Source organism: Phoenix dactylifera, chromosome 4 (assembly GCF_051530095.1).
Source record: "Phoenix dactylifera cultivar Ajwa chromosome 4, Ajwa_hap1_PhDact_Kaust_v1.1, whole genome shotgun sequence".
NCBI classification, from domain to species: Eukaryota; Viridiplantae; Streptophyta; class Magnoliopsida; order Arecales; family Arecaceae; genus Phoenix; species Phoenix dactylifera.
In genome coordinates, this window is record NC_143193.1 from 49,717,228 (window position 1) to 49,730,094 (window position 12,867).

General features: G+C 37.0%; 1 protein-coding gene across 2 annotated transcripts; it reads right to left on the reverse strand.

Annotated features, from left to right (window-relative positions):
- Positions 1–1,538: 1,538 nt before the first annotated feature.
- LOC103704829 (uncharacterized protein At4g06598-like) lies at positions 1,539–10,175 on the reverse strand. 2 transcript variants are annotated; one of them, XM_008788290.6, is made up of 7 exons: positions 10,021–10,175; positions 6,459–7,178; positions 3,574–3,649; positions 3,356–3,482; positions 2,539–2,724; positions 2,377–2,439; positions 1,539–2,171 (listed from the first exon to the last, which is right to left on the reverse strand). In XM_008788290.6, the coding sequence occupies exons 2-6, from the start codon at positions 7,157–7,159 to the stop codon at positions 2,387–2,389; spliced, it is 1,143 nt and encodes a 380-aa protein (XP_008786512.2). In that variant the 5' UTR covers positions 7,160–7,178; positions 10,021–10,175; the 3' UTR covers positions 1,539–2,171; positions 2,377–2,386. The 2 variants fall into 2 exon arrangements, with proteins under 2 accessions (XP_008786512.2, XP_088576491.2); XM_088720365.2 differs by having other exon boundaries at positions 2,008–2,171; positions 2,395–2,724.
- Positions 10,176–12,867: the final 2,692 nt, after the last annotated feature.

The window sequence follows — 12,867 nt, forward strand, 5'->3', positions numbered from 1 at the left end:
TCTTGAAATTCTCCCACACATGCATCTCGGTCAACATATAATCCAAGGTTGCCTAATAACATCACATACTTACTTAACAATTAAGCATGGTTAATTGCTTTACCTTGCTCGTAATTTTTGCACAAGGTGAGCCGACCTTTATATGATTAAATTATAAGGACACGTGCGGATGTGTGTTTAGTCCCACATCAGTTATTCACTGGATAGATCTTGAATACTTACACAGGATCAAGAAACTCAAATAATACATTCTGACTAGCCATTTTGGATGAGGTCTTGAGTTGTTACATAAACTCACCCAAGACTGTCTGCTTATAAATTTTGTAGGATAAGTGAGAATTTGAATTGAAAAAAAAAAAAATCTAAAACTACCCTCCATCATTGTCCTCTAATGCGGGGTAAAGTTATTTTGTTTGGCCAAATAAAATGGAATAAACTAGGAAGAATAAAAGTTGGTTTTATCCCAGACAACTCCACTTTATCCTGCAATCAAACGGGACATTGTTGGGAATAGAAACTTATATAGACACGAACTTTTACCATGGACACAAGCTCAGCCTGGACATACCCAATTGCAATGACCACCATCCACTTGACCATATCATTTACACAATCAAAAGTAGAGAAGGAAAAAAAAAAAAAAAATCAGCACAAAGGGTGGAAGTTTCTGACCTCGACCCACCAACCCACCAAAGCAAGGTTTCACCTTCTCATTTCCGTCTTGGGATGACGTGGCAAGCTTGGCCATGCGTCCAAATGCGATTGGTGTGGTGCACTGCTGACTTAGTGCACATGGTGTAAAATATAATTTCTCCACCTGGTGGAGCGAAGAGGTATCCCTGTTTGAGATTTCTGCCCCTGTTGTCAGGATTTTTATGCCAGAAAAATCCCTATTAAGTGTTGAAAGCTTGAGGGATACTACACTTTACCATGGGAACGCTGAGCTAAGCTCATGGTACACCAGAGTCTTTATGATTGGCTTGAGTTTGGATTGGCTAAAATCAACCTAATTGTAAATAGGATAGATTTGGATTGGCTAAGATCAAAGGTCCACCAGTCATCGTGGAATGGGCAAACTCTAAAAATCCATCTCCAAACCTCCTGGGGTAGTGGTAATCTAGCAAAGGATCTTGTACAATTCGAAAGGCTACACAACTAATGACTAAGAAAATGACTAAAATATGATAAGGAGAAAAATGAAATGCCTAACATACTTAGAATTTCACAGTTTTTATTACTTGGATCTCTTATTTTTATTATTTATTTTATTTACTAAGATATAATCGACAAGTGAAATCATAAACACAATGTAAAATAAAATTTTGATGACAAATGAATTGTATATGATTTTTTTTTTTTTTTTTGATCTGAAAAGACCTGATCCCTTACCACCTTCCCTAGCAACCAGTATCCACAAATAGTCAATTGGAGATCTGAAAAATAGAGCTAGCGGACAGGACATACCCAAATATGTCTTGATTCTTGGAATTTCAGAACAGTTCCTAAACCACTGCTTGCACCACATGTAAACAAGAAGATTCATGTAAACATATATTTCTATTGCCCATTGGTAATCTTCTTACATTTCCAATGTAGAGTATTGGTCTTTTAGGTACATTGTATCGAAACCTGAGTATACAATCACAATGGTAGACAAAACAATCTGCGTTTTGAAACACTGAACTACCAATTTTAATTCAAGTGGTGGTCATGGAAGAACTCACCTAGCCAACTTACCTATGAGCGACGAGCCTGCAACAATAAGACTATAAATCAAGTTCATGACCACCACTTGCAAATCCCGTGGGAAGAAGTTTCCCACAGACGACCGTTTGATTATAGTACAGTGATGCAGCATAGCAACACTATGAGTCATCTATGTCAAATACCAGTAGCACTACCAGAACCGTGCACAGTGGGAAGTTTACCAGCAATCGTTAAGCCGTCCAGGGCTGAGCCTTTTACGGACATCTAGCAAGCAAGATTAACAATAGCAGTAACTACAAATGAAAAAAAACCATCAACTGATGTTGGCCATAATAGTTTGAATAGCAATACAACATACAGGATATCAAGGTTGTCGATGCTCCCTTCAGATACTACATAAACATCCACATACCATCCATGGCATCAAAAGGATCCAGATGTTGAATGAGCTTCAAAGAAAGTATCTGATGGAAAACAAGATTATGGAATTAATTAAGAAAGTGTAGGTCATGAAAATAAAAAGATGTGCCAAAAGCATGACACTACAAGAAAAACTTTACACCTCTGACAGGTCGAGCATCAACAAATGGGCGGAAGGTGAAGATGACCGCCAGGTGTGCATATTGAAACAAGTAAAAGAAACGAAGATCAGCCTCTAGAGTTATTAACCTTCTGATGTTTATTCACCTTGGATGCAATTCCAAGTTTCCAGCTCACTTCTCGATGCAATTTCTGGAGGCCACACACTGGTGGGATGAGGAGATGGAACACAATATCTAGAACCCACATACATGTGGATTGTGGAAGTGAAACATCAAATACGGAGAGGACCTGTGACTGGATCCCGCCCAGAATTTGGCTCTTTGTGTTTCAAAGAGAGATTGGCAAATTGTGACTCAAGATCTCTACTGCTACTGCGACTATGGGCAGGAGCAAGTGGTTGTTGCAGTTGCTGCTGCTGCTGTTGATATACTGATCGAAGCCGGGCAATTTCTCGCTCCAGCATCTCCTTCTGAACTGCAGAGTCCAAAAAGAAACTTCAAGTCATTCAAAAGTATATGCTATCGTATTGGAGGCCGATAACATATGTTTGGAAGGCAATCCTTACATGCGGGAGCAGAACTTGAAATAGACAACATATTTTCGAAGGAGATCATGTCCAATCAGTGGCAGCTCACAAACACAAATAATCTGTTTATACTTATTGATTTGTAATTTTATGTAAAAGGAAAACTTAAAAAATGAAAATAAATTAAAAACGAGGAAAAACAATATATATTTAAGGGATTTGAGATTGGTATTATACAGAATAGTACTGCAATTGATGGTGGTTACCCAAGCCATGGTTGGTACTTGGAAGGGCTGAAGCATGTAGGAGGGGCAAACAAGTAGAAGACTTTTAGCAACAAAAAGAAAAACCAATGCTAATGAAACTATCCTATATTTATGAACCATAAGCAGTTTCTATTAATATGTAAGACAAAAGCCCCATGCTTCCATGCAGATAAAATTCCTGTCTCTTATGTCTTATTACTGGGAACCATCAAATTGTTACTTTATCTTCAAAACTGACTTGAATGCCTACAGAAATCCTCAAGGAAGTGCCAAGCAAGAAATGCTTGCAACTTGTCAGTTGTAATGTACTTACGGCTTTTTATAAGATGCTCCTGAGCCAGACTGTCCAATCGTTGCTTCAAGGCTTTATTCTCCAAGTTCAATATAAGATTCTGCTGATCCAGAAATTGCAGTTCAGCTGAAACTTCCATTCTTTCTGCCTGTAGAGACACACATGAAGATATTATGTCAGCACTTTCCAGACAGCTATTTCAAACCCCAAAAACTTCAATTATATTTGCTAAGACATGCCTGCAAGGCTTGAACATTTCTCTCCAGCTCAGCAATGTACTGAAGTTTCCGAACACGAGAGCGCTGAGCAAATTGCCTGTAATTACGGAAAGGTGAGTCTACTTCAATATCTTAAGTACTGAAAGTACATGGATGCCAACTTTAAAAAAGAGTTCAAAAAAAGAAGAAGAGCAAAAGCATTTGCTTTAGTCAGTATGAGACTGATCCAGCACTGTTTGATTTTCATATGATGTTATGGACTGAAAAGATATCATTATTCAGGAGCATTTTATCATAACCTTTCGATCCATTACACAACCAGGAGACAACAGGTACCACATGCCTACTGAGTTCGTCCATTTTCTCCATGTAAAGGATTAAAAATATGCTACCTTCTGTTGATTATTTTTTAACATGTTGCACTTCATTTCTCTGAAAAAATGTTGTGCTTCATACACAACACAAATCATAAAACATCTTCCGGTCAGCATGATTGTCTTTAGAGGTTGCAAGAAGGGCTGTTAGTTATTATGGGGAAGAAGCATAGTGATGAAAAGCATGCAGCAGCAAACAGCATTTTGTTCACTCCGAAATTTAGAACAAAATCAAAGGTCGCCAAATACCGTGAAACCTGTTTAACGTAAACCTCAAATCCACATCATTATTAGCTAACCTTGGCACATTAATACAGGTTTGACATTATGAATCAAAGTATAATCCAAAAATATAGAGAACATTTCAAAACTGGCACTTAAATTGATGCCAACTGTCTACAAACTACTGATATCAGGCAAGATAAAAGCCTCCTATAAACCTAGAAAACTAGCTAGTAGGAACTGGACCTACCTTTTTGGTTATTTAGCCTTAGCTCATGCACCTATGGAGCAATCCACTAGAATTTCCTAAACTTTGATATCATTCAAAAGAAGAACTAAGTTTCAAATAGAGAACTCCATTCATTTAAAAAGCCGGATTCCTAAGCGAGAAGGCCACTTTGTGTCACAAATGCATAATGTAAAGGCTATCTACTAAAAAACCAGGCATACAATTGAACAAAACAATACCAACAAATGCAATCAAAAGAAATGATCATTACATGTACACAAGAAGAAGCATTGTTAAATATTTGAGGCGGCTATCTGCCACAAACACAGGTCATCCATAAAAAAGAAACATTTGCTTTAATTGTCAGGCCCTTAATTCTATAATATATATGCATGGCATAAAGTGACCATGACATGTTATACCAAAGAAATTATAAGACAATGATTAACAAAAAGCTACATAAAGGATCTAGAATACTAGGCATTTAAAGTTAATTTCATATGGATAGATTTTGAGGATTTTGCAAAATCAGAAACGCTGGATCCACCATTTAAGCATCAGATTGATGATAATGAAATTAATACTGATCCAAAAGTAATAATAAAGTGTAGTGTCAACAAAAGTTTAAAGAGATCAAATTAAAAGGACTTAAAACAGCTCTAGAGCATACGTTAAAAACAAATTTATCGATAATGGGCTAGTTATTAGCTTAAAGCAGGGAGAATACCATGGTTTTTATGTGTCCTATTTCATGCTCAATTAATAAAAATATCTTTGTTGGTTTATCTAAAGAACTGAAAGTGCCTTTGCTCATTTATTATTGCCAACCTGATCCAAATTCAGATCGGGTCGGGTCCTCCAAATTCCAGTTCTGGTCATACTTCCTAATTTGAATCTTAAGCATGTTTCGTTTGAGTCAAGTATCAGACTTGTTTTTGATCATTGGTAGATGGTTTGTTTCCTATTGCAAATAGTTCGCAACTTTTTTAAAAGATGCAGCAAATATTGTGACTATGAGCACAAGATGACCAAGGAAGCGACAATGACGTGCAAACGAATTGTGAATGTGTGCCAAACCTGAAAGAAAATTTAGTTATGATAAGTAATTTCAAAAGAAATAAGGGAAGGACGACTAGATGGGGTCACGAACGAAGAGAGAATTTTATAAATAATCTGGTCACATACAGCTCAGAATAACCCTAGGAAGGAGGAGGTATTAGATACCAGATAGGACATGGAAACTCAGGGGATACTGATCTTTTATTTATAAATTTTGACCTTAGATTAAACAAACAGGCAAAAGTTGGGTCCATGAAGCCAACTTTATATCAATGTTAAATGTATTTTCCACTTGGTATGCTTCCAAAATGGAATCTGGGAATTGACTTCCAAAGCCAGTTAATTTCAGTGGAAACCTTGGTGCTATGCAACCATGCAGAATTAAGAAAAGTTGTAGGAAAGTTCGTGACATTGGCTCGAGTCAATGCAAAACAGACAGGGTAGATGGGACATATAATATAGCCAGGAATATGCTTCACCAAGTACATAGAGATAATTTTGATGCAGCTCAATCATAAATTTTGATGCAGCTCAATCATCAATTACTAAATAGAATTGTTACATCAAAATTAAATATGCTATATTAATCATGAATCAATAATGTAAAAGGATAGTTTATAATTCCACGACATAGACTTGAAGAGAAGGGGGGGAGCAGAATGTGGATCTTCAAAGAGATTCAGCTCACTCATGTTAATTAAAAGCTGACTAAATAACTACTGGCAGCAAAATTCCATTTAACCAGAATGACTGGTTTAATTATATAGTAGAAAGGTCAAAACTGGCCAAGAAAAAAGAACAAACAGATGATTCCATCAGGAACCAGGACTTCAGGCAAAATCTTCAATATGCATGAGCATTAAGCCAATGACAGAGGTAAACATAACTATGATAAAATTTTGGTGATACATATAGAGTAATCTGATTGTTATTTTTTTTATATAATACTAGCACAACATTACTGAGAAATCACTAAGCTATAAAATAACACTGATATTATAAAAAAATAGCATGGAACTTACTGTTTAACTCGTTTTGGGTCCACATCAGACTGCTTAGCATAAGAGCCTTCTTTTCTTTCGGATGTACCTTTTGAATCTTTGGGAGATTGCTCCTGCTCCTCCTTCTCAGTAACATTAGATGTTGCTGCATCAGCTTCCCTCAGAACAGATGTTGACCCTGGATGCACCATCTCATCCTTTGCCAATGGAGCACCACTGGTACAGTTAACCATGTTCAAGGCCTCCCATCCTCTATTCTGAGATCTCCCAAATGAATTTGCCTCAGTATAATAAGAAGCATGTCGTGCATCTTTAAGGCAATCAAAGTCCTGAACTCCCCATGAAGGTTGTGAGGAGATGCCCTGCTGCCTGCCCTCCTCCTGAGCCAAGGTTTCCATGTTAGCATAAATATTAGCTCCATCCAAGTATGCAAAAGAGTCACTTGTCGAGCGGCGATGAGCTCCCCTCTTCACGGGCGTCTCTGGCTCATTAAGCAGATCATCAAGCCAGGATGGCTGCTCCTCAATGAGAAAGCTCTCAGACGAAGTGCGCTGGTGGTGTCTGTGCCCTTCTCTCAGTTTCGGGATGCCCTTCAATCCTATGGTCCCATAGTCAGCAGAAGATATGGGCATGGTCGGAAAGGGGCTTTTCGGAGGAAGGAAAGACTGTTTTCCACTAGATGCCGAGTTCCTAAAGTTAGCAGCCCCTTTCATACTTGCCATGATCTATCAGAGCCCCAAACTGCGAGACATATATATAATGTCAGAAAAATGACAACAAGATCAACTAAAATCCAAACAAATGGAATCATATTGTTCCATTTTGCATTCAAGATTCATTGAACAATAGATGAAACAGAGAGAGAGAGAGAGAGAGAGAGAGAATGGACTTTTTACATCAAGAAGGGAATCGTCATTAAGAAGAGAATGGACTTTTCACATCAATTGTTGACAAATAGTTGGTGTTGTATCTTTAGATGAAAGTGGTAATCTGAATCCAACAATTGCACTAGAATCATTACTTCTAAATTATCATAATGACTAGTGTAAGAAGAAACAAACTATGATTAGAGTGTTTTCATTTTGTGATTTAAATTATAATTCAAAATTATCAAACTAGAGAACAGTCCACATAATCAACTTGATATTGTATTAGACAATTTCTCTAAAAAAGATATTTGATTATATAAAATCATATTGAAAACCAACAAAATGCATGTGATCTATGCTTTATCTTGAATTGTCCTTATTGTCGCTTTCTTATTATATCTTGCTATTGCAAAATAAGATTATTGTACATTAAACAGTGATCCACATTATTTAATAAATTTATCATGGAGAATCACATTAAGTTATAGTAAACCTTCTTGTGTGCATGTGCATGGCAAGATCATTTACTACAATTTTCCTTCTTTTTTTTGGGGGGTGTTGGGGGGGGGGGGGGGGGGCGGGGGTTGCAGTGGGGGGAAAGTCATAACTCATAAAGATTAGCTGCTGACATTGTTCAAATATCAAATCTAAACTATTTGTTTTCTAAAGTTACTGGACCTGAGAAAAGGAAAAATGTTGATTTGCTTGCTTCCTTAAAAATTATTTAGGGCCCTTTACATACCAATTTCCTTTTTTTTGAAGATAGATCTAGTAAACTAGATACTGTGAATTGTGGTAACATAAGCATTTGTTTCAAGTCAAATTTCTCTTGTATCAATTCAAGATATTTATGCTAGGCTTCATAGGGCTTTTTTTATATATGATATTAGGTTATCGTGACAAGAAGAAAAAGATACCTAAATAAGGATACATAATAATGGTCGTCACAAGTAGGATACGTTTTTGCTAATGCAAGTCAAGTGAATTGTCAATGATAGTCAACAAATCACTTGGGTTGTGAATGCTTTACATTCCTGTTTTTTTGCAAAGTTCCTAGGGCTGAGGTGTCTGGAAAAAATTTGTTGGTTATTAGATAGTTAGTTTTGACTTCTTAACTTAGAGGTAGGGAGATGCATGCATTACCTATAATTGTTATCTATCTATCTGTATGTATATATGTATGTATATGTATATATGGTGGCAATGCCATCATTAGGATCTGAACTTAGGTTCCCTCCGATTAAAAAAGAATGCTAACTAATCTAGATAAAACAAGGGTGTAGATTGAGTTGGTTATATTATTTTATGTTGGATACAGTAACCTATGTTCGAATATTACCCTTACTTGATTTCAATTGAATTTCCTCCTATTTAGTTCTAAAAAACAATCAGCCAAGTGACTGGTTGGCTAATAACCATAGATGCTGCTCGTCATTCGATTGCATACATGACTGGTTCGTGTAATTTGATTTATAGTATGTAATCGACTATGACTAGGCTAGAAAAATATATACGGACTGCTATTATTGCAGTCCTAGTTGTTGCAGCTTGTCTGGCAACTAATTTTTGGAGTACCTAAGATGAGTTTCTGCATGAGGATGGACAAAGGCCTTGCAAAATGACAAAGAACAACATAAGCAAAACATTAAGGCTGCCTTTGGCATCACTGTCACTAAAAAACAGAAAATCTGATTCCACTTTTTCTTTTAAAATTTCTGACAACAGAAACATGTTTGGTAGTCGCCATTATGTTTCCTGACAATAGAAAGAAATAGAACTTTTAGGTAAAAGCCAAAGTAAAAAATTCGAAGCAATTGTATTTTCTTTGCTATTCTCTAATTCCTCTACTATAAGACCTGCAGTGAGCAATAGACATCATGCTTAACAAGCCCAAATATGAATTATGGTTAACAAGTCCAAAACAGGGATCCTATTTCCAACTCTTCCCTTTACCGATCGACAACCAACAAGCCTATCGTTCTGAACCAATATGAAAGAAGGGGAGAAAGCAAAAGTAACTTCATTCTATCCCTTTAGAAAATAGCATCTGCACATATTTCATAAGCCATGATCAATATGTCATGATTCATGAAAAACAGGTTCAGACATCTGAAGATGTCATAATCCACGGTTCGTAATCTGAAAGCCTAGAACATGTCATAATCCACAAACAAAAATCATGTCTGAAATAGGAAAAACATTACAAACCAAGACCAAACGCTAAACAAAAGCAACCAAAAATTCACCATTTCCCCCTCCAGCTGGACCCTTCCCTAATGTTGTTTGTCGAAGGCATTCAAAGCACTAAATTAATCACCATCAATAAGCCAACCCACTACCATTCCACGGAAACAATTAGAGCCACAGGGCCTGCGCCTGTGGCCACGGCACCAAAGAGCCATCCAGCCGCAGAAGAGAGGAAAAGGAAGCAGAGGAGGAGGGGTGGTAGGGGGCTTTGGCTGTCGGCCAGCCGCAGAAGAGAAGGCGAGAGAAAGAAGCAGACAAGGAGGGGGCCTCGGTGCTCTTCATCGGAGAAGAGAGAGAAGAAGCGGGGAGAGGCGGTAAGAGACGGTGAGATCGGGGCCCGATAAGGCTCTAACACATGAGATCTAGGGGAGAAAAGCAGGGGAGACGGTCCGGTGAGGCCGGATCTGCCGTAGTTGAGAAAAGTAGAGAAAGTGGAGAGATACAGAGGTAGAATAGAGGATTTTTACCGTAGGTCGGAGCGCCGGAGTGCCGCGGCGGAGCGGGAAGTAGGGTGCGAAGGAGACGCGGTGGGGAATCCGGAGGCACGAACAGGGGAGTCGCGCTGAAATAGTGAAAGTTTTTTTTTAAAAAAAAACAGAAAGGTGGTATCAAACATGTCCCCTGCTTTAATTCGTACTTCTGTTGAAATGGTCAAACCAAATATCCCCAAACCTCTTACCAGTGTTTTTTTATAGTTTTTTTTTTAAATACCAAATTTTATATAAATAATCTTTCAAAATTAATATTTATATGTATATCTTGATAAACTATGTTATTGTACAAATACATGTAATTTAACAGTTGTTCTGTTAAAAAAATCATATTAATATTAATTAAAAATAAAATAAAATTTTAAAATTACACTATTATTCATGTTTTTTTTTCGAATCAAAATCTATTTACATATCTATCCATTAAAGATATTTTAGTCATTTTAATTTGAAACCGTTAATTTTTTAACACCGTTAGATAGCATGGGTATATACAAAAATAAAAATAAAAATAAAAAAAGGTTAGAATGGCAAAACAAGTGTTTTACGAGGGTATATATGCAAATATCCATTTTAGAAGGATATTCATATAAAATCCGATATTTAAGAAGATATTCGTGTAAAAATTCTTTTATATACGGGATCCACGATTTATTGTGATGGCTCGGTACCATCTGATCAGTAAATTTTATTTTTTTTGGCACAATTATAGCTCACCTGCTACCTATATGCATGCGGTGAAGCCTCTGAAATGGTGAGTTATAAAAAAAAAGCTATCCAGTAGTATTTTTTTTCTATAAATATATACGGTCTAATAAAAATTATACTCGTCTCCCCGAATTAGGATCCATACAGCCAGAACTGCCGTCTGCCGGGTAGCTTCCACACACACATGGAATTCTTTTCTTCCTGGCCCACTTGCGGTCGGTGGGCTTCGATCATGCGAGCCAGCAAAGACTCCAAACGGTACGAAAATCCACTCTCCCCCTCCCTGTTAAACTGTTCCCAAAGAAAAGGACGAAGACAATCTCCATCTGCGATTCGGTACCAAGCGGAGCGCAGCGGTCGGTATAGTTCTACAAAATATTCTCCAATAACATCTAACCAAGTCACTCTACGTGCTTCCAGATAAGATGATCCTTTTCCTATTCCTCCAACATACTACTACTCTTATTTTTCTTTTTTTGCAAAAAAAAAAAAAACAATAAAGAGTAGTAGTATATCGTACCATGGAGCGCGAGACACCGGAGGTTGGCGGTTAGGAGCTTTAAAGCAGTGGGTGCTTTAAATTTTGTCCGCCGAGCACACGTGATGTGTCGACCAGAGCCGTACGTTTGGCGAATCACTTCTCCTGAATCGATCCGACGATTCGTACGCCTTGCCACATGCCAAGCGATCCAAGACCGTAGTCCTCGTGATGGTCTTGTAAGGTGGAGCACGACAGTTTGTGGGCCGACGTCGTATGACGTGCCGTGCATGGACGACTAATGGATGTAACATTGATCCGACGTGGCTGCGACACTTGATTGTGGCCGTTGATGTGATGTTCCCTCCGCGGGATCATGTGGCTGCAGCGTCGCCATTGGAAGACCCCAGCGGCGTGGCGTTTGAGGATGGTTGTCGACTATCAGGTCCCGCAGAAGTTCGCCAAATGGATGGCGATCGTGGGAAGAATCTCCGAGAAGCCCAACGGGTGGAATTGCATGCTTTTATTTCAGGGCAGCAATCGGATCACATCGGACAAAATATAAGATCGGGAGCGATATGGATCAAAAATATATTAATATAAGAAGCGAAAAAATTTTATAAAACATTATTTGCCATGCCACCTTAATATATATTTAATAAACAAACTAACAAATTACTTTAGATATGATAAAATCACCATAAAAAACATTATATAATATTATATAACAAAGTATAATAAACTATATGATATAGTATAATATTATTGTAATATAATATAATATTATTATAATATAGTAATATAATATTGTATACTATAGCATAAAAATTAAATACAATATTAAATTATTTACTATAATATATCAATGTATTATTATATGATGTAACATAATATTGTATTTATATTATAATATAATAATAAAGATATAAAATAATTTTTTATAATATAACAAATTTTCTAACTAGGTGATAAAATTGGTTAACCTATTATTAAAGTAACATTTTGTGTAATTGTTATGTTTTATTCAGGATATTTTGGTAAAAAAAATAGCTTTCCAACCGAGCCTAAAAGTGCTTTTTCGGAAAGTTCCAAAATGGAGCTTCTCCCAAAAAGCTATTTTTAGCTTTCTGAAAAAGCTAAAACGGCTTTTCGAAATTTTTACCAAACACTCCTATTTCATGTAAAAGTGCTTTTGGCCCTCTAAAAGTTTCTCCAAAGGAAGCTTAAATCTTATATATTTGTTAAGCGTATCAAAAATTCAAACTTCAATCTAATCATTTTATTAAATAAATAATTTGATACAATTTATAATGAATTGAGTCATGTTAAACGAGTTGAGCATTGTTACCTCTACTTTAGAAGTGCCCTTGCACACATTGAAGTGCTTCTCTCTCTATCTTAAAGATTATTTCTAGGCCAACTCTAGCACCAAACTTTGCATCGGCATGGAGACCCTTTGCATGGTTTATTTGGGCTTTGTAGCTTCACTCATACCAACCAGGGATAACTCCCACTGTTGCATGCCATTGGTTGGAGCTCACGCCATAGATGTGTATGCAACAAAACTACCCCTTCATAATTTTTAGAGTTGTGTAGCTTCTCAATGGAGGCTGTAACCACATCCGATATGAATCGGA